The sequence below is a fragment of the Balaenoptera borealis genome, assembly GCF_965194805.1.
Source record: "Balaenoptera borealis genome assembly, chromosome: 13".
Taxonomy (NCBI): domain Eukaryota; kingdom Metazoa; phylum Chordata; class Mammalia; order Artiodactyla; family Balaenopteridae; genus Balaenoptera; species Balaenoptera borealis.
Genome location: NC_138870.1, coordinates 3744874 through 3766459, shown reverse-complemented (window position 1 = coordinate 3766459; position 21586 = coordinate 3744874). Strand labels below are relative to the sequence as shown.

The window sequence follows — 21586 nt, the reverse complement described above, 5'->3', positions numbered from 1 at the left end:
AGAAAACAGACATTTTGCTAAATGTCTATTTCACAGTCATGTACTGAGTACACTTAAAATCCACATGTCCTTTATTCTAGCACCTAAATTACATATGCAGTATTTCTAAGGAAGGCGGATGATGTGAAACAATAAAGAAATGTGCCCAAGATCAAACATGTGAGAAACTTAGAGCCTACCTTAAAACATTACTCATTCGATTGCTGGTCCACAGCTGTACCTAACAGACCATGCTGCCAAACAATTTGAAGCATTTAATAATATATCAGTGACCTGCTAGATTCCATGATTATTCTACACTTTTAACATTCCTGTCAAGTTCTCTCAGCCTGCAAAAAATAAATAAATAAATTTTTCTAGCTGCTAATAACAACATTCATTGCTGCTATACAGTCAAGGAGTGCTTCTTGCTGCATCCTACACTGTGCCAGATAATAAGGATGCTGTAACCAGCACCTAGCTGCAATTCGGCCAGTGATGCAGGGAGCTGAACAGGCTTCTTCTGTGGTTCTGCAGGAATTAAACACTAACCCTGCCAGGAATGCAGCAGGAGAAGACTTGCCAAATGAAGGCTGTGCGCAGCCCATGGCTTTCCTAACAGCAACTGAGTGAACACTTCCTTCATCGACTATAATATTGCTTCACAACGTGACAAATGATACTTTTCAGTCTCAGAAACTAGTTACAAGAACTTCCCTGGTGGTCCAGTGGCTAAGACTCTGCGCTCCCAATGCAGGGGCCCTGGGTTCGATCCCTGGTCAGGGAACTAGATCCCACATGCCGCAACTAAAGATCCCACGTGCTGCAACTTAGACCCGGTGCAGCCAAATAAATAAATATTAAAACACTTCTAATACTCAAAAGAAAAGCAAAATTACCAAAGAAACTTACAAACCTCAGCACTTTCTAACGTCACCAACATTACTAAGGGCATGTGGTGCCTAGAATATGGAGGACGTAAAATAAATGCCTGATGAATGAACTTTATAAATTTATTTATTTATTATTTATTTTTGGCTGCATCGGGTCTTCGTTGCTGCGCGTGTGCTTTCTCAAGTTGTGGCGAGCGGGGGCTACTCTGCGTTGCAGTGCGCGGGCTTCTCATTGCGGTGGCTTCTCCTGTTGCAGAGCACAGGCTCTAGGTGCACAGGCTTCAGTAGTTGTGGCACACGGGCTCAGCAGTTGTGGCTCACGGGCTCTAGAGCGCAGGCTCAGCAGTTGTGGTGCACGGGCTTAGTTGCTCCATGGCATGTGAGATCTTCCCGGACCAGGGCTCGAACCCGTGTCCCCTGCACTGGCAGGCAGATTCTTAACCACTGCACTACCAGGGAAGTCCCATGATGAATGAATTTTAAAGGTACATGAAAAACATCCCTCTTACTTATGATTTAATGTAATACTCTAATTCATCATCCCTTGATTTGACTTTGAAGTAGGTAAAAGATATTATCATCCCCATTTTATAGCTGTATGACTATGGAAAATAATTAATAAAATTTTAAAGAATAACCTGTTACCTTGCCTAATTATGAGAAATAATTTCAACAGTGGTTACTGTAAGCCTAAAATGATTTTTTTAAAGGAAAAAACTGTTACTCTTTTTTAGTTTTAAGCCTCAGGTGAACCTTTCGCAGATATAATAAAATAGAACCTACACTACTGGCTGAACACATACCGTAGTCTACTATCAGAAAGGTAAATCTCTTAGAGGCACAATCAATCCAGTTGCTGGGATGATAGAGGCTTCTGCTCTGTTCTTTTGTTTTCTCATTTATTTTCCTCTGTCAGTTATGTGTTTAATTGGGACAAAGTTTCAAACTATACTGTAGTATTGGTTATATCATATAACAGACCTTTTAGTCTGTTTGCTGGCCAGAAATAGTCTGAGATTATTATTCTATATGAGAAAAGCTGGCAGTGATGATTTTTAAACACATTCTCAAATTTGAACTCACTGCACTGTTCTTTTTTTTATCAAAATGCATTTGAGAGCCAAATGATTAATAATCTTAGCACCTCCAAGGTGGCATATCGTCCCATTACACATTCAACTATATTTTTCTAACCAGATCTCTTGCACTTGTCAATCAAAATTTATTTTATTATATACTTCTGATAAAGTTTTTGTGGCAACTCCCTATTACAATTGCCAGAAAATCTTGGACTCAACAAACAATAAGTTTTGTTTCATCTACAAAGAATGATGTTCTGTTTGCTACATAATCTTGGCTACCATTGTTCCTACTTTGATACATCAATTTGCTGTTAGCTGTTGAATACTGCTTTGACCCTTGAAGGATGTGAGGGTTAGGGGTGCCGAACCTCCTCAAGTCAAAAATCAGTCCAAAATCTGAATATAACCTTACAGCCGGCCCTCTGTATCTGAGGTTCCCCATCCTAGGATTCAACTGACCAACCAACCACAGATCATGTAGTACTGCAGTACATATTTATTGAAAAAAATCTGCAAGTAGGTGGACCCACTCAGTTCAAACCCATGTTGTTCAAGGGTCAACTGTATATTCTTGCCTTACCTGATCAGCTTAAATTGACTCTGATCCAAATTGCAAATAGCCCCTCAGTTTTACACTCATCTTTGTCATCTGTAAATATTTACTAGGCGCCTACTGTGTACTAATTTTGTACATACAAGGGACTGAGCAACAAGAACGGACAATTGCTCCACTTCAAAATGGGCATTCATAATCTGTTACAGAAAAACTTTATAACCTTTTTGGAGGGAAATTTAGCAGCCTTAACCAAAATTTAAACTCTGCATCTCCAAACATACTATATTTACAAAATACTAGGCCAAACATACAAAGATACATGTAACAAGGATTACTGTGTTTTCAATAGGAAAAAACTGAACATAATATTCATGCCTGTCAACAGGTGAGCAATTAATAAGATATATTTATGAAAAATGATACTTTGTGGTCATTAAAAAGAATAAGGTGAGTCTAAAGTACTGAGTTGTAAAGCAATCTATGACACTTTGGTTTAAAAAATAGGCTCAGGCGGAGACGCGGCGTGAGGAGCCCTCGGCGACTCCAGTCCAGTCTCGGCGCGGGGTACCCTGGAGGCAGGCCGAAGGCTGGCCGAGGACTGTGCCCACCGCTGGCGCGGGGAGGAGAGCGAGAACCGCCTGAGCCGGGTGTACCTTTCGTGCCCTGCGTTCCCAGCCTGGCCCTCAGTCCACGGCGCTGAAAGAGGGGCAGGGGATCAGAGGTGGCGGGGAGATCCAGGTGAAGTAGGTTTCTCTGCAGATCCAGCGCCGTTAAACCCTGCCAGTGCACACTTTTTAAAACACGAAGAAATTAAGGCTTAAGGAACTAGAGTCACCTGCAACAAGTGGATGGATTCGAAAAGCCCAAGCTCCTTCTAGAACAGTATCCAACCAGGCCGCGCATTGCAGCATGTATGCTCTACACAATTCATAACACACATGATGACATTGAAAATAAAGTGATTACAGACCTAGGATGTGGCGGTGGAGTGCTTAGCATTGGAACTGCAATGCTGGGAGCAGGGTTGTGTGTTGGATTTGACATAGATGAAGATGCACTGGAAATATTTAATAGGAATGTAGAAGAGTCTGAGTTAACAAATGTTGACATGGTTCAGTGTGATGTGTGCTCATTATCTAACAGAATGTCCAAGTCATTTGATACAGTAATTATGAATCCTCCCTTTGGGACCAAAAATAATAAAGGGACAGATATGGCCTTTCTGAAGACTGCTTTGGAAATGGCAAGAACAGCAGTATATTCTTTACACAAATCCTCAAATAGAGAACATGTTCAAAAGAAAGCTGCAGAACGGAAAATCAAGATAGATATTATTGCAGAGCTACAATATGACCTGCTGGCATCATACAAGTTTCATAAAAGAAAATCAGTGGACGTTGAAGTGAACCTAATTCGGTTTTCTTTTTAAAAGCCTCCAAAGACAAAAGCAGCTTAAAATCTAATTTAAATGAATAAAAAATGTTTACTAAAAAAAAAAAAAAAAAAAAAAAGGCTCAGAACAGTTTTTTCAACAAACGGTTCTAGGGCAACTGGATATCCACATGCAGAAGGATGAATCTGGACCTCTACTTCACAGCATGCATAAAAATTAACTCAAAATGGATCAAAGACCTAAATATAAGAGCTACAACTTTGAAACCCTTAGAAGAAAACACAGGAGTAAATCTTTGTAGGCTTGGGCTAGGCACTGACTTCTTAGACACAACACCAAAAGCAAAAGGAATAAAGAAAAAAATTAACTAATTGGACTACACGTACATCAAAATAAAAAATATTCTCATGTCAAATGACACTATCAGCAATTGAAAATACTATCTATAGATGAGATAATATTTGCAAAACGTTTATCTGATAGGCACTCGCATACAGAATATATATAGAACTCTTATAATTAAGTAATAAAAAGACAAATAACCCAATTAAAAGCCCTGGTGGCGCAGTGGTTGAGAATCTGCCTGCTAATGCAGGGGACACGGGTTCGAGCCCTGGTCTGGGAGGATCCCACATGCCGCGGAGCAACTAGGCCCGTGAGCCACAACTACTGAGCCTGCGCGTCTAGAGCCTGTGCTCCGCAACAAGAGAGGCCGTGATAGTGAGAGGCCGTGATAGTGAGAGGCCCGCACACCGCGATGAAGAGTGGCTCCCGCTCGCCGCAACTAGAGAAAGCCCTCGCACAGAAACGAAGACCCAACACAGCCAAAAATAAATATAAAAATAAATAAATAAATAAATAAAAGATTACTATTAATTTTTTTAAAAAATGGGCGAAGTAAATGAATAAACATTTCTCTAAAGATATAGGAGTGACCAATAAGCACATGAAAAAAATGCTTCATATTATTCATCGTTAGGGAAACAAATCAAAACCACAATGAGATGCTATTTCGCATCCACTAGGACAACAATAATGAAAAAGACAGACAATAACAAGTATTGGTGAGGATGCAGAGAAACTAGAGTCCACATACATTGTTGGTGGCCCCATACACTGCCGCAGCCATTCTGGAAAGCAGTCTGATAGTTCCTCAAGCTGTAAAACAGTCACCACATGACCCAACAACCCTACTTGGATATATACGAAAGAGAAGTGAGAATATATGTTCTCACGAAGACTTGGACACGAGTGGTCATATAGCAGTATTACTCGTTATAGCCAAAAAGTGGAAACAACTCAAACGCCCATCAATTACTGAATGGATAAACAAGACGTGGTGTAACCATACAAGAGAATATTATTCAGCAATAAAAAGGAATGAAGTACTGATATATGCAGCACATAATAACATGAATGAACCGCAGAAACATTTTGCTAAGTCACAGAATCCAGTCACAAAATACCACGTATCATACAATTCCACTTATATGAAATGTCCAGAATAGGCAAATCCGTAGAGGCAGAAAGTAGATTAGTGGCTGTCTTGGGCTAGGAGTAGGGGAAAGGGACAAGGGAGTGACTGTAAATGGGCAGGTTTCTTTGGTGGGGGTGTGTGTATGATGGGAATGTTCTAAGATTAGATTTTGGTAATAGTTGCAAAACTCTGCAAATACGCTAAGAACTACTGAATTGCATACTTAAAATGGGTGTATTTTTCAGTATGTAAATTATACCTCAATATAGCTATTAAAAATAAGGTACAGTGTATATACTGTATTTTCAGTATATAAAGATTATATTTTTCTAAGTGGGGAAAAAAAAAAAAAGATGTGTGTGATGTCCACAGGCACAGAACTCCAGGATATACACAAACTGTTAACAAGTCGCCTCAAAGGTAGGGTATCAGAAAAACCTTCTTTTCCAAACCAGACATTTTTGAGAGTAAAAGAGTATGAGTAATTATACATTTATAATTATAAACGTAATTAGTAATTACAACAGCAGCTGTAAATCAGAGAGACAAGGGTAGTGAAACAGGAAAGCTTCCCATACCCCACGTTTTACTTTTGTGATTTCACAGAACCAGTCACCAATCATTACTTCCCTCCAACTTATGGACATATAAATAGCCTTTAAAGTCTAATTTTATATCTAATAATCTATTATTGGCACACTGATGTTTATGTGGGTTTGTTCAGGCAATATTTCCATCAAAGTGCCTCTAACTGCCGAAGAGAGTTATTTCATGGGGACAGGAGGGGAAGTATAGCCCAAAGAAACCATCTACAATACTCTATCTTTAGAACCTCAAGTTTTACCCTGAAAATTAATTTAACTTTGCATTCTGCATTACATTATTACTGGCTCTATTTTAACAAAAACCCCACTTCTTTCTTATAATAATATTCATAATATGAATAAATATGACCTTCCAGGAAGAAACATCCTTATCTTGTGACTCAGCACAGGGGTCTGCAAACTACAGCCTCTGGGCCAAATTCGGCCCACTGTTTATTTCCGTATTGCCCTAAGCTAAGAATGGTTTTTTCATTTTTAAAAGGTTAAAATCAGAATAATAATATTTTATGACATGCACAAGTTATATCAAATTCGATTTTACTGTCTGTAGCTGAAGCCTTACTGAAACAGCCATGCTCTTTCATTTACTGCACATTCCTTTATGTATTCCCTCCGGCTGCTTTTACCCTAGAACAGCAAAGCTGAGTAGCTGGGACAGAGACCGTATGGCCCACGAAGTACAAAATATTTAGCATTTGGTTCCTTACAGGATAGGTTTGCTGACCCCTGGCGCAGACCAAACGAAAGGGTCAAATTCCCCATTTAGGGAAGCACGGGTCTGTGGGTAGAGTGGTTTCTAACACAACTTAACCTCATCTACAAAATGAGGATAATTGAGCACTAAATCAGAAAGTTACTGTAAAGATTAAATGAGATTTAGCCCATATAAGCACTCAATAAATGCAACGACTGCTATCATATAAGATTTTTGCTCTACAACTTTTTTTTTTTTTTTAGCCACACTGCAAGGCACGCAGGATCTTAGTTCCCCGACCAGGGATCGAACCCGTGTCCCCTGCTGTGAAAGCGCCAAGTCCTAACCACTGCACCGCCGGGGAAGTCCCTACATTACAACTTTTTTAAGCCTACAAACAAATGTATTACCTTAATCTTGTCTTCACTGACAGGACTTTAATAATTTCACCATGATATTACCACCTTTTTAAAACTTCTTCATAGCCTTTCTAATGCTGGAAACCTAAACATTTCTAGATTTCTCCTTGTATTAAATAAATCTTCAAAAATTTGAATTTTTATTGATATTGAAACATTAATACGTTGTCACATTGCCAGGTGCAGTACAGTTCCATTTAGTAAATATCTACTGCATGCCACAAACTACATTAAATACTCTACATACCATCTCATCTAATTCTCACAATAAACCTACAATCCCATTTCACAGAGGTATCAAACTCAGAGAGGAAGCTATCTGCTCAAGGTCAGACAGCAGATGAGTGAAAGAGCTAGAATTCAACCACAAGTCCCAGTGCCACCTGCCTCAGCCTGCAGACCTGCACCTCTGGACCACAAATATTCAAGTGGTCAGCAGAGAGTCCGGGATTTCATTATTATGGTATTTCAGTAAGTCTCCCAAGAATCTTTTCAGTCAAAATGCCAGGTCACTGGTATTTTTAGGCAGCAGAATTTCGAAGCTAGTGAATGGATTTTGAAGAAGCCCTTGGGAGCAGTTGATTACAGTATAAATACTATTGGAAAAGAGTCATCAGATTTCATTGTGTCCGAACTGATTACAGTGTCAGGTAGTTGGGTCAATACCTAATAATAAAGTAATTTTCTCTAAGTCAACTGACAAATAGATTCACCTTGTCCAAATCCCAAATGTCAATACAGGAGGCCATATTTTCACATGCACTGAGACCTAAGAGCACATCTAGCTGGAACAAAACATTGCTTCTGGGAAAAGGCACATAAAGATCAATTAGAACTGCCAGAAAGACTCCTTAGAAATCTAACCTCCCTCATCAGAAGAGAAATGTTAATATTCTAGGCTCAGCTGTCTTCTACTTGAATGACTGCCACAATCTGGAACGAACTTAATTGAAGCTAGAGAATGAAGATCCATTTCCGAAGAGGCCCATTTAGTAGGGACAATCAGAGAGAAGGGAGAATTGCTCGTGGAGAGAGAGGCAATGAGAAGGAAAACTTGGCAACCGATCAGATGATTCATTTGGCCCCAGAGAATGCAGCAAGGAAAACTGCTTTACATGAAGCCCTCTCCATTTTGCATGTCCCACAGAGCAAAAGTAAAAAGCATTCTTTTAAGCGAGCCGAACAGAAAGGTTATTTAAAATGAATGATTTGATCCAGAAGTTCAAGAACCCATTTATTCTTTTTCTTTTTCTTCTTTTTGGCTGTGTTGGGTCTTCATTGCTGCGCGTGGGCTTTCTCTAGTTGCGGTGAGTGAGGGCTACTCTTCGTTGCAGTGCGCAGGCTTCTCATTGCGGTGGCTTCTCATGTTGCGGGCTCTAGGCGCGTGGGCTCAGTAGTTGTGGCGCGTGGGCTCAGTAGTTGTGGCACACGGGCTTAGTTGCTCCGCGGCATGTGGGATCTTCCCGGACCAGGGCTCAAACCTGTGTCCCCTGCATTAGCAGGCGGATTTTTAACCACTGAACCACCAGGGAAGTCCCCACATTTATTCTTTAAAGATTTAAAAAAGGACATTACTCAGAATCACAGCACACTCCACCTTTTGCTGGATTCTCCTTTCCTCAGGGGTTTTAGTTTCTCTGCAGTAATGTTACTTATTTCCCTTCTCTCTTGTGTAAAGATGAAAGTACATTTTTTTGCCTAACAACACCAAATAAATACTTCCACTCCCATTCCATTGGATGAAATTAATACTCATTTGTACTTTGCTAAAATGTCCAATTTCTTCAACTCTTTGCCCTAAAAATAATTACTAGGATGTAATCAGTATCAGTTGTTATCATTTATGTGCACAAATGGCATCCAGAAATTATCTGGAACACATATTTTGATAATAACTGAGAAAAAGAAGAGAGGAGACTAGAAGTCAAAAGCCCAGTTTTACTTCTAGATTTTAGTTTTGATTACATCATTTACTTGTCTTGTAACTTAGCTATATCACACCCTTTCCGAGCCTTAATTTCCCTATCTATAAAACAAAGATAACGACAGTGGCCGTGCTGTCTTCAGAGTTGTGAAGCTCAAAAGAGATCATGTATGTGAAAGCTCTATGAACACTGCAAAGGATACACAAATGTAAGCCATCATTATTGATCGTTTTATCTTGACAGAGCTTCCCTTTTTAAAAGCACAGCTTGCCAACTTTACTCAGTCAAAACATCTCCTTCTACTTTGCCCCGGGCTTATATGACATAAACTGCCGTAACAAAATTACACTGAATTTCAATAGGAAAACAAGTCAACCCTCTATAAACTTGCTTCATTCTAAAACCTAAAATCAAAGGCAAACTATGTATTTATGGACATTTCTTCCAGCAAATCTAAGAAGCAATGATTTATTTTTCAGGAAACTTGTCTGAAAAATAATTCTTGTTTCTTCCTACAAGCCTTATTTTCTATACATTAATTATCACAGAAAAAAAAAAACCTGAAGGAACTATAGTTTATAGTCTAAAAATATATCTTGCCCATGACGAATGCAGATATCAGAGTTTAGATTATCATATTCTACCCTAAAACTCAAAATCATCACGTTTTTAGAACAGGAAAGGAAAATGAAGAGATTACTTAATATACAGAATACCTTTGGAAGATCCCCCTAAGCAACCTGCCAATGAACGAACTAAGTGACACAAAGACAATGAGAAAAGAAGACATACTTTTCACTGAATATCATTTTGTACCTTTTGAAATCTGAGCTATGTGCAGTTAAAAATTGTATGTTATTTTATTAATTCAGTATAAATCATGGAGGGAATCCGAAGAAGCCCTATTATTCCAGAGGAGAAAACTGGAGCCAAAGAAGTAGATGAGTGCTTCAACATCGCACTGCTGGACAGTGGAAAAGCTGGGACGAGAGCTCAGGAACCCAGTGGAAGCCTCCAGCGCTTCCCCATCGCCACAATGCCTTGTGGTAAAACAGCAAGGGCCACCTGATAAACAACTAAAGTACTAATGCAATCCCTTTCAGAACTGTGGCCTTCCAGGGGTCCTCGTGACTTCTATGATACAACGATAATCATTAATGTTGTCACAGAAGTTCTAAAGCAAAGGGTCAGAGATGACAATCCTCATTATCAAGACTCGTAACAAGTACTAAGAGTTAATAAAGACAACACAGCCATCGGAATGTGGACAGTGTGTCTCTCCTCTCAGGCATCAGCAGATTCAAGCTCTAACCAGGACAGGAAAATGGTGCAGCCTTTACTAACAGTAAGAAAGTCTGATGAGGCAGCACAGATTTAGTACAAAGAGCTTCTTCCCAGTGAACTGACTCAGAGGAAGTAAAAGCAGACCACAGGAAATTTTAGTTTGAAAGAAGCCTTAACAATTCCACTGAGAACTACTCTTGAATAGAACTAAGGATTATCAAGGCCCCTTCTAGTCCTAAAATCCTCAAACATGGAAAAAGCAAGGCAGCTTCAGCTCCTCTTCTGAGTAACTCAAGCATACTTTTCCTCTTGGTAAGAAGAAATGTTAACTTTTTCTTTCAGTGGGCACAAAGGCAGGGAAAACAGCAGCATTTCCATAGGAAAGAATAAGAGAAGCCAGAAATGAAAACTATTCCAAAGAACGCCTGAGTCTGTCTGCTTGAAAAGGAAATTTATTACAGGGATTCTTCTTTCCTTCCTAAGTCTCTACGTAGCCTTCGTATTTGAAGAAATGCATGCATGTTAGACATTATTAGGCTTTTCCTGTAGTTTTTGATATCTGCCAAACATACTGTAGTCAAGTATTAGTTAATCTAAGTATTTTTAAGCACTGGGCAAGTCTGTTTGCCAACAATTAGTTCATCTGATGAAGCCTTTGAAAAAGAGAGAACTTGAGGGGCTTCCCTGGTGGCGCAGTTGTTGAGAATCTGCCTGCCAATTCAGGGGACACGGGTTCGAGCCCTGGTCTGGGAAGATCCCACATGCCGCGGAGCAACTGGGCCCGTGAGCCACAACTACTGAGCCTGCGCGTCTGGAGCCTGTGCTCCGCAACAAGAGAGCCCGCGATAGTGAGAGGCCCGTGCACCGCGATGAAGAGTGGCCCCCACTTGCCGCAACTAGAGAAAGCCCTCGCACAGAAATGAAGACCCAACACAGCCAAAAATAAATAAATTTATAAAAAAAAAAAAAAAAAAAAAAGAGAGAACTTGAGAGAGGATAACAAGCCTGGCGAAGACATAACCTCCAGCCATCACCGCTGTTTGTATTTCTGAAGAAAAATCATAGCATACGGACAAACCATACACTAGGACTTTCGCAGTGAACTCTGGGTCACAAGGTCACATCACGTGGAGAAGTCTCTCTCATCACATCTTCAATCCTGTATCAGGAACAAAAGGCCAGAGAGGCTCAAGTTCCAGCACTAGCCGATCACTGTCATCTCCAGGGGAATCTACAATACAAACACCTAACCTCAGCCAAGGATCTGAGAGTGCTGTTTCAAATTCCATCTCCAATTTCCACTAAATATTTCAGATACAGGAAGGATGTCTGAAGTAGTGTTTGTTCATAATTTTTCTACTTTGTTGAAAATAACTCTGCCTCGTGGGAAAGCAGTCTCATCATTCAAGGAAGAAAAAAAAAAGTCACAGGAAACCTGAAAGTCAGATGTTATCCTTCACACTGAAAGGTACTAATGCCAAAAACTCTATCCATGTATTTCATCAAAAACATCCTAAACACACAACCTGAAGCCAAGAGAGTCAGAGACTTTAATTCCACTCCCTCTTGGCAACAAGTCAGTTAACCAGTGACAGAACCTACAGCAGAAGAAACACTTGGTGACTCACACATTCCCCTTTGAGGTCCATTTTAAAATTAAAGAGCTGGTTTCTTTGGGAAGAAAAAGAGGGACAAACTTTAAAATTATCCATTGAAACTTCAGGTCCAAAAACTTAAAAACCTCTTTGCTTCCTGGTCTCAATATCAAAGTCAATTCCACTTTTCTTTTCCAAAAATCATGAGTCACACCATACATCTGGTAGCCGGGAAATTTACTGCCTTAAATTCATTCACTTAAGATTGACCGAATGCCCACAAGTGAGCGAGCACCATCCGAATTCAACGAGGATGCTGAATTTTAATGGGATCTCCTCCTGGCGCTTCCATATTTATAACTGGAAACGCAGATTCTTCTTCTGTTGACTTCAGGGGAAAAAAAACAAAACAAAACAAAAAGCAGTAAACCAACTTCACAGAGCGCTGCTCTCACGTAAATAAAACCCGATGAAAGAGAAAAACGGGTCTTGTCCGCGGCAAGGCCACCTGGGCGACAAGCTTTTGAGTGGTTTTCAGCTGCTGACCCGCGACCAGGCGGTACCGGGCAGCAGGCGGGCGTGGGCGGCGTGTTCGGGCTCGGGTCCAGGCGAAGCCGTGATTCCACCCCGCCCGCCCGCATCCACGCTTCGGGATCCCGGCCGAACCTACCGGCCCGGCCCGGCCCGGCCCGGCCCGCGCTGACCCCTCCGGAGCACCGGCCCTGGGGCGGGATGCCGCCGCCACCACGGCCGCTCCGCTGGCCCCCGGAACCATCCCGCACCCCCGGCCCAGGCGGAGCAGCCCCTGACGGACGCGTTCCATTCCGCACTCCGCCCCGACTCGTCTCCCGCCGCCCAGCCTCCCGCACTCCCCACGGCTCCCAGCCCGGACCGCCACGGCCCCCTTCAGCCTCCGCTCCTGACCTGTCCCCGCGGGGCCCCGGGCGGCAGCGCGACGCCTCCATCCCGCCGCCCCGAGAGCAGCAACCTCGGCCACACCCGCACGGCGGGCGCCGGGGCCAGCCTGGCGCAGCGGCCCAGCCCCGCAACCGCACCTCGCACTGTCGCCGCCGCCCATTGGCCGCCGCGCTTCCGCCGCTCCGCACCCATTGGTCCGCGCGCCCGCTGCTCCCCACCGCCCCCGCGGGTGGGTTGCTAGGGGCGGTGGCGGCGCCGCGGGAGGGTTGCTACGGACGGGTTGCTGCGCGCTGGTTGCTACGCGCAGCTGGGTTGGAGGAGCCGCCCAGCCCCCGGTAACCGCCGCGCGCCCAGGCAGCCCTCACCCAGCGGTCCATACCCGGAGGCCCCCCCAGGGCGCTTCCTGGGGGCCGCCCCCTCCCGACCCCGAGGCCTTCCCGGAACCACACTTGCTCACCCCGGCAGTCCTTCCCAACCAAGTGCGTCTGCGCCCCCTCCCCTAGTCCAGCCCAAGCTTTTAGGGCGTCCCCGGACCTGTCCTGCACACCCTCCTGACGATCTTTTCCGTCTACCGCCCTCAGAAGCCTACCGGCCGTCTTCGAGCATCAGTATCCCATAAAGAGATCCGCTATCGGACCCAGTAAGTCTTGTTCCCAACTTATAAGCAGCATTACAGTCCCTACAGAACATCCCGTCAAAACTCATCGCGTGTTGACTTTGCGGCGTTCCATTCCGAGGCCAAAGTTGTCCCCACACTGGTTTTGAGCCTCTAAAAGGCAGAAAATTTGGCACAAGCTAGGAGAGCCAAGCACTGCTTTCTCTGGTCAGCTTCCACTCACTGTGTGACCCCGAACACGGTTATCTGTGCCTCAAATCCCCATCTTTAAAATAAATAATCCCTGCTTGTCTAGCTCGGGCTGGACCTGACACAGACTAGGCTCTGAAGGCTGACGGAATGGAGTTGAATGAGCTGCTACTTGCATGGGTGGAAGGAAAATTGAGACATTCTGTTGACCAGGCAGTCCTTCTGCATGAATTCCAATAAAAAGTAGTATTTGGAAAGATTATATATTTATTTACATACATTTTAAACAGTTACAAGAAATCATTTTCCCACCCTATTTAATATTTATAGATTACTACAGTTGGAAACAAAAAATGAAAACATAGTAACCCTAAGTAACTTAACTATGTCCCTTTTATCTCCCCTGGTACCACTGACTCATTAAAACAAGCTTGCTGCCCTTTCTTCATCCAGCCATCTCAGCAGATGAGCCAAGATTGCAGAGACAGCAGCTCAACTATTAAAAGTCACAGTTTGCTTCGAGTTTTTCCATGCATCTGGTCACAGAGGAAGCGGTCACTGAGTCGGTACTCAGACATGTGGAATGAATTAGTTGGAATGAGGCGTTTAAAAGGATGAATAAGTAGTGGTTAAAGGGAACAATTAAGAAAGACCATTTGTAGAGGGGGCAGTACTGCTGCATTAGTGACAGAAGCAGGGTTCTCTAAAAACTTTCTGCAGCCATTTATTTATTTACAGACTTTTTAAACAGTTATAAGATATTTAAAAATTTTAAACAGCTAATACAAGGAAAATACGAAGTGAACTGTTGATGACACTAAAAACTGTTTATGACACAAGATATTTTAAAAAGCAAATCTGGGAATTCAATTCCCTTTTGACTCCAGCAATCAATTTCTTGAGACCACGGATGTCCGAGAAACCCAGTCAGTTTTTCACAAGGAACTGGCTTCTACTCAGCTTCCCCCTCTCCCTGAGGTAAGTGAACAGGTGTCGTCGCCTCCTCCACGTGACCTTTATCCCGTACTTGTCCTCAGGAGTGTCTTTAACCAGAACAGGCCCGGGCTCTGGGCTCTTGGGCGTGCTCGTGTGAAGGGAGCAGCTGGGAAGGCTGTTTTCCCTCTGCTCCGAGGGAATGGGCCCTCCCTGCCCTGAGGACTCTGGGCTCTGGATATCCGGTGGAATGAACACATAAGGGAAGTTCTGAAGTGCATGTGCTGACAGCTCCCCGCAGCTTTGGGGGCTGAGCATGGGAACCAAGGGCCTTCCAGAAATGTCCTTTTCTGGTTGACTGGGGCAGTCCCTGATTAGGGGGATCCCAGGTCTGGCTGAGCTGGCAGAAGACTGTGGACTCTCAAATGTTAGGTGTGGAAACTTGGAGCTGGTAGATTTTCGACTTGAACGCCTTGCCTGGTCTCGGTGATGATGTTTCCGGTTGACTGGGAACCAGCTTTCTGCTGTTGTATCAAACTGAGGTGATACCTAAGGATTCCAAAAGAAAAAAAAAAAAAAAAAGAAGTGAAGAGAGCCAACTACCAAATACAAACCTAAGGAAACTGCATCCCATGACCAGTATCCTAAATGGGGGCCCATAACAGCAATGGACATAAAACAAAAGCAGCTGTCTATTTGGATAACAGTATCCAAGGGATACGGGCTTTGGGCAAGTTACTCGATCTCCCTGGCTTTCAGTTCCCTCCTGTGCAAGAAAGGGGACAATGCCTCTTTCGCTTCATCACACCATACGGCTGCAACACGCTTAACTGTCTATCTTTCAACTCTGAGGGCGGGCCCAGCAGTCTTATTCGCCATTGATCCCCAGCCCTAGCAGAGCACCTGGCACCAAGAAGGCCCCGTGAAGGACGAAGGGCTGAAGGAAAGAACCGGGAGTGAGATCAGGCACGGAAAGCAACTAGCAGGGGGCCTGGCACATAGTGAGGACCCGATACATGTTCACATGTTCATTCCTCATCAACAGGATTCTAACATTTATGTTTCTTCCCCAGTCCTGAAGCCAGGGCTCTGGTTCTCCCCAGCAATCGTGGGCAAAGCACATTTATTAAGCACTCTTAGGCTTTTGTCTGGCTCTTTTGCGACACTACTTCCCTGACATGCCGTAGCTATGTTCTCTTCCCAGGGCTTTTAATCTGTCAAAATAGAACATATGCCATTTCTAGGATTTTTCTTCAACGTTTGGTCGTTTAAACAGTAAATAGAATACTTAGCTAAAAACTCCACCTCTCTCACATGAAGCTCAGGGAACAATCTCATTTTTTACTCGTTCTGACATTTCTCTGGCTTTCTCACCCAGCTACTGGATAGTGAAACTTTTATACTGAATTCTTACAGAGGAATGTGGAGCGGGGGAAAGACTCCAATTCCAATCAACCCACGCCTCAGTCTGAACTCAGGAAAAAAGATAAGCCAGAGAACATGGCTGAGGACAGACAGAAGGAGTACACCACCTCTTTGTCCCTGCGCCCACGAGTCTCCACATGGCAGTGTGAGAAGCCTGGCAGAGGAAAAGTCAAGGCAAGAATCCCATGGCCTACCCAGGAAGTGATGGTGCTGTGGTCAACGGGCTTGCTGGGCACCTGTCTAGTGTGGGTGATAGGAAGCTGGGGAGACTCATAGCAGTGTTTGGGGCCCTCCAGTGGTTGTTGGTAGAATAGCAGCTGGGGTTTCTGGGAAATTTGGCGGCGTTTTTTCCTGGGAGGCATCAATAGGTGAGGGAAGAGCAGTTAGTAACTGCATGATGCTGGTTGTCGTCAGGTCCAGGGAGAGACTCCACTTCCAACCCATGCCTGCGGAGAAGAAACAAAAGCTGGGAGAAAATCTGCTGATTCCCCAGCTCTTCCTCACACTCTGCCAGCCGACTCTGCTAGCAGCCAGCAGCCCTACCCCAAGATTGTGGGGTGGTACACCTACACCAGCTTCCTACACCTACACCACCAAGGCGATACACAGTAGTTTCACACTCAACAACATTCGTTCAATGAACACTTATCGAGCACGTGTTAAGCACCATGCTGGGTGTTGGGAGTTTAAAGATGAATAACCAACCACTTATCCCGTGATCATTTACTGGGTGCCAAGCACTTGTAGAGACACAGACTGCCCCTGTCTTCAAAGAGCTGAGAGCCTAACAGAGGGAGACAGACAATTACAATAATGAGAGCAGTGCTCCCTTGCACTCCCCCAGGGGAGCCCTTCCGGAGAGGGTGATACCTGATCTAGGTATAGAAGGGCTAGGAAAAGCCAAAGAACAGGGGGGGCACTCCAGGCTGAGGAGCAGCGCACACAAAGGCAGACATGAAGGAGCACTGCGAATGCAGGGACTCAGACTCCACGGAGCTGGACACAAGGCATGAAAAGACAAAAGGCAAGAACTGAGGCGGGACGCGGCGTCAGGGTCAGGGCAGAAAACCAGGTGGACCATCTGAGTTTGGACTGTGGTCTAAGTAGTCATTGAAGATTTTCGAGTGGACGGATATGATCACACTTGGTTTTTTTTTTTTAACTTTTACCCCAGATAATTTCAAACATACAAAAAAGTAGTTAACAATATAATGAGCTCCCATGTGCCCATCACCCGGCTACAACCATCAACCCACGACCAATCACACCCCATCCACACCCCATCCACTTCCCCTACCCCTTTATTATTTTGAAAATACTATATTCCCAGTCATGATATCATTCCTAGTAACACAACTAACACATATAAATATACATATTTATATACTATATTTATATAATATACATTAATATATATTTATATGTGTTAATTCCTTAAATAGTAAATATCAAATATTCAGTGTTCAAGTTTTCAGTTGTCTCCTACGTGCCATACTTGGTTTTTGTTTGCTTTTGTCTTTTAGACAGATCATCCAGGCAACAGTGTGAAAGGCGAGATCAAGTTCCCCGGAAGCAGGGGGACCAGTTAGAAGGTTACTGTGTTGCCTGAGAACCGATGAAGCTGGAACCTGGGTGGTGTCAGCAGAGGTGGGAGGCAGGAGGCAGAGGCTGGGCCAACAGGACCCACAAAGGAATAACAAGTCTGAGAACGCGTCCACTGGATCTAGCCCCCAGATCAGTTTTAATAAGAGTTCTGTCAGTGGGTTGGTGGGACGGAAGTTTGAGTCGAGAGGTGAATGGGTGGTGCCACCGGGCATCCCGGAGGGAGAGGCACACAGCAGGGCAGACTGGTTCCACTATACAGCATGATCCCTTCATTCAGTCAACAACAGCAAAGCAACATACTCTGATTTATGGCACTGGGCAGTGGAGATACATGTAAGAGAAATCAGGACAAAGCCTCTACCCTCAAGGAACAAACATTTTAGGGAAAACACAGGTAATAAATACATCCATTTGTTCATTCATTCATTCAGCAAATATTTACTGAGTGCCCACTGTGTTTTGGGCACTGTTACGGGTGCTAGAAATATATAGCAGGTTACAAAATTAAATCCCTGACCTCATGGCGCTTACATCTAGTGGGGAAGTGATTAGAGGTACAGAGAAAAGTGAAACGGTGTAAGGGGTTGAGCTGACCCAGTGCTACTTTAGACAGGGTCGTCGGGGAAGGCCTATCTGAAAAATGATATTTCAGCAAAGACCTGAATGAAGAAAGGAGAACAAGCAGACAAGAGAAAGATGTGAGAAAGAATATCCCAGACTGAGAGAACAGTTAAGTGCAAAGACCACAAGATGGGAATGTGTCTGACTTGTTCAAGAAGCAGTAGGGTCAGCATGGCTGAACTGGAGAGCGGTAGGAGGTGAAGCCAGTTCACGAGACACAGGGTTAAGGCAAGGGTAAGGACTGAATTATTCTTAGTGCAAGAGGAAGTCACTGCAGGGCTCTGGACAGGGAAGTAACACAGTCCGATTTATACTTTTCAAAGATAGCTCTAGGTGCTTTGTAGGAAAGGTGGGTTGGGAAGAGGGGGGACGGAGAAAGGAGGCAGAGAAGCGAGGGGGAAGGCTCTTGCAGGAGCCCAGCGGGGAGATGACAGTGGTAACAACCGCTCCAGGGAGAAGTGCTGAAGTTCACGCCTTGCTCAAAGTCCCCAGCCTCTTGGGGACGCCACATTGTTCAGCAGTCCTACTGTGTCCTTGATCAACTCATTTTCCACAAAGGTTATCTTAAAACTTTCCCACTGTCTTAAAACTTCAGAACTCTTCTTCTCTCCAAACCAACCGTCCTACTTCCTACTTCACAAAGAACACAGGAGACATCAAAGGAAATACTCTCATCTTCCAGAAGGCAAACACACAAACCTCAGTATATCTGCGTCCATCCTCTTTCTTTCTGCTGTAACTAGAGGTCAGCCCCTTTTGCTACTGTGGCCTCTCCCTCTGGCTGGGCTTTGGAGCCTTCCTCACTCTATACGCCTTTCCCAGGCAATCACCTGCTGACATGTCAATAAACACCTGGAAGTACACAAGTCAAGCATTTCTACATTTGCCTTAGAATTCTCCACACTCAGGACCCAAATATTCCACTGCCTACGCGATAGCAACTAGGTGTCTCAAATGCACCTCAAACTCAAAGCATTTACAACTGAATTCATGCTCGTTTCCCCTGCACCCCCCTCCGTAAAAGTGATCATCTTCCAGGGCCCTTGCTCAGGGAATGGTATCATCATTCATCCAGCTATGCCACCAGAAACCTTGACATTTACCTTTTCCCTCTACCATCCAACCCAACATCAAGCCCTGTCAATCTTACCACTTAAACATGTCTTCAAAAATACCCCTCTCTCGGGGAGGGCAGTTGGGGGGAGGGTGCAAAATGGATGAAGGGAGTCAAGAGGTACAAACTTCCAGTTATGAAATAAATACATCATGGGATGTAATGTACAGTGTGGTCACTATAGTCAATATTGTATTTCAAATTTGAAAGTTGCCAAGAGAATCTTAAAAGTTCTCATCACAAGAAAAAAAGTTTTTTGTCACTCTGTATGGTGACAGATGATAACTAGACTTATTGTGATCATTTTGAGGTGTAAATAGGTAATCATTATGTTGTACATCTGATACTAACATAATGTGTTACGTCAATTATACTTTGGGGAAAAAAACATATTTGTGGGTTTTAGTGACACTTCAGTATTAAATGCGGGATCAGAATCAATGGCAATCTATTTTTTGAGACTTATTCCACTCAAAATTTGATAAAAGCATTCCTCCTTTGTGAAAAATAATCTTACCCGACCCCTCTTTCCCTCTCTCTCCACCACCCTTCAAGTCCCAACAGTTCTGACCCGGGGTGGGGGGTGGGGCGGGGAAATGCAATAGCCTAACTGGTCTACCCTAACCTCTGGCACCCCCTGCAGGGGGACCTTTTTAAATTGCAAATCTGATCTTGACTCACACTCCTGCTTAAAATTTTTGAGTTTTGGGTAAGGACCAAACTCCTAGTGGTGGCTGAGGTCCTGTGGCTCTGGTTCCAGCTTCATCTCACACACACTCCAGTGCAGGTCTCTTAGCTCACACCCCTCAGATACTCTTCAGCCTTTGTGCCGCCCACGCTTCCTCCTACGGTGTGGCCCTGCACACCTCATTCCCTTGGCTTGGAGGGTCTCCCTCCCGTGTTTGCATAAAGGCTTCAGATCGCAGACGAAGCTTTAGTTCATCAGAAATGCCTTTCTCTTGGGACTTCCCTGGTGATGCAGTGGTTAAGAATCCGTCTGCCAATGCAGGGGACACGGGTTCGAGCCCTGGTCCTGAAAGATCCCACATACCGCGGAGCAACTAAGCCCGTGCGCCACGACTACTGAGCCTGCGGTCTAGAGCCCACACTCCGCAAAAAGAGAAACCACGGCAATGAGAAGCTCGCGCACCGAACCGGAGAGTAGCCCCTGCTCGCCCCAGCTAGAGAAAATGCCCCCGCGCAGCAACCAAGACCCAACGCAGCCAAAAATTAATTTATTTATTTAAGAAAAAAATGCCTTTCTCACCTACCATAAGGCAAGATCCCCTTATTTACATAAAGTTATCCCTGAGCTCTAAGTTATCACTTCGCAGCTGTAATTCTCCATTTGCTTAAATAAGCAATTCGCTGCGAATCTGTCTGAGCTCCTCTCTGCTCCCATCAGACCGTAAGCGCAGGAGAAAGACCCCGTCTTCCACTGCATCCTAGCGCGGCCTGGCACATGGTAGGGGCTCAACTAAACGTGTTGACTAAGTTAGTAGATAAAGTCCTTTACTACAAAGAAAATACTGCGGCGGGCGGGGCGGGAGGAGATCAAAACTCGAAGATTCAGGGTGGAGGCGGGGTTCACCGTGTGCGAATAATTTTTCAGGAGGGAACCTGAACGAGGTCGTAACTGCGCTCCAGGAGCCCTCAGGCCGCTCGGGGGCCCGCGACGGTCGCTGGTCGGAGGTCAACGGAGGACAGTCCCCCCAGAGAGGAACCAGCGAGGTGGGAAGAGCCGGGGGCGGCGGGCGCAGCGCAGCCGGCCGGGGCGGCCCGGGGTCCCCACTGTCCCCGGGGTCCCCCGCGCCCCGCCGCCGCGGAGCCCTCCTGCGCTCTCCCCACGAGCCGCCCGCCTCGTCCGCCTCACCCGCCGCCGATCCGCCCGCCCGCCCGCCAGGCCCGCACGCCGCTCAGTCTTCCTCACCCGCCGCCGATCCGCCCGCCCGCCCGCCGCTCAGTCTGCCTCACCCGCCGCCGCCGACCAGCCCGGCCAGCTCGCACCCTGCTCCGTCCGCCTCACCCGCCCGACGAGGCCGCCGTTCCGCCCGCCTCACCCGCCCGGCTGGGCTGCCTCGCCAGCCGCTCCGTCCGCCTCAACCGCCCGATAGGGCTGCCTCACCTGCCCTTCCCGCCGCCGCCCAGCCCTCCTCAACAGCCAGGCCGGGCCCGCCAGCCCCGCCCGCCGCCGGCGTCCCGGCCGAACGCGGAGACAGGGCCGGCGCTGATTGGCTACGCCCGTCACGTGACCGCAACGCTC

General features: G+C 45.1%; 2 protein-coding genes and 1 pseudogene across 6 annotated transcripts in view; 1 reads left to right on the top strand and 2 right to left on the bottom strand.

Annotated features, from left to right (window-relative positions):
- The window catches only part of TULP3 (TUB like protein 3), a 46426-nt gene extending 33460 nt beyond the window's left edge, over window positions 1-12966 (bottom strand). The window contains exon 1 of the mRNA XM_082350143.1: window positions 12827-12966. Coding sequence (XP_082206269.1) covers window positions 12827-12867 — 41 coding nt within the window. The 5' untranslated portion in view covers window positions 12868-12966. The remainder of the gene's footprint in view (window positions 1-12826) is intronic.
- LOC309609130 (rRNA N(6)-adenosine-methyltransferase METTL5 pseudogene) lies at window positions 2087-4450 on the top strand (annotated as a pseudogene). Its single transcript has one exon. The product of its transcript is annotated as an rRNA N(6)-adenosine-methyltransferase METTL5 pseudogene (transcript).
- Window positions 12967-13872: 906 nt separating the features above from the next.
- Window positions 13873-21530, bottom strand: RHNO1 (RAD9-HUS1-RAD1 interacting nuclear orphan 1). Of its 4 annotated transcripts, none has more exons than XM_082352871.1 (3): window positions 21449-21530; window positions 16178-16429; window positions 13873-15107 (listed from the first exon to the last, which is right to left on the bottom strand). In XM_082352871.1, the coding sequence occupies exons 2-3, from the start codon at window positions 16343-16345 to the stop codon at window positions 14553-14555; spliced, it is 723 nt and encodes a 240-aa protein (XP_082208997.1). In that variant the 5' UTR covers window positions 16346-16429; window positions 21449-21530; the 3' UTR covers window positions 13873-14552. The 4 variants fall into 4 exon arrangements, with proteins under 4 accessions (XP_082208997.1, XP_082208998.1, XP_082208999.1 ...); XM_082352872.1 differs by having other exon boundaries at window positions 21350-21473; XM_082352873.1 differs by having other exon boundaries at window positions 21384-21471.
- Between the last annotated feature and the right edge of the window lie 56 nt (window positions 21531-21586).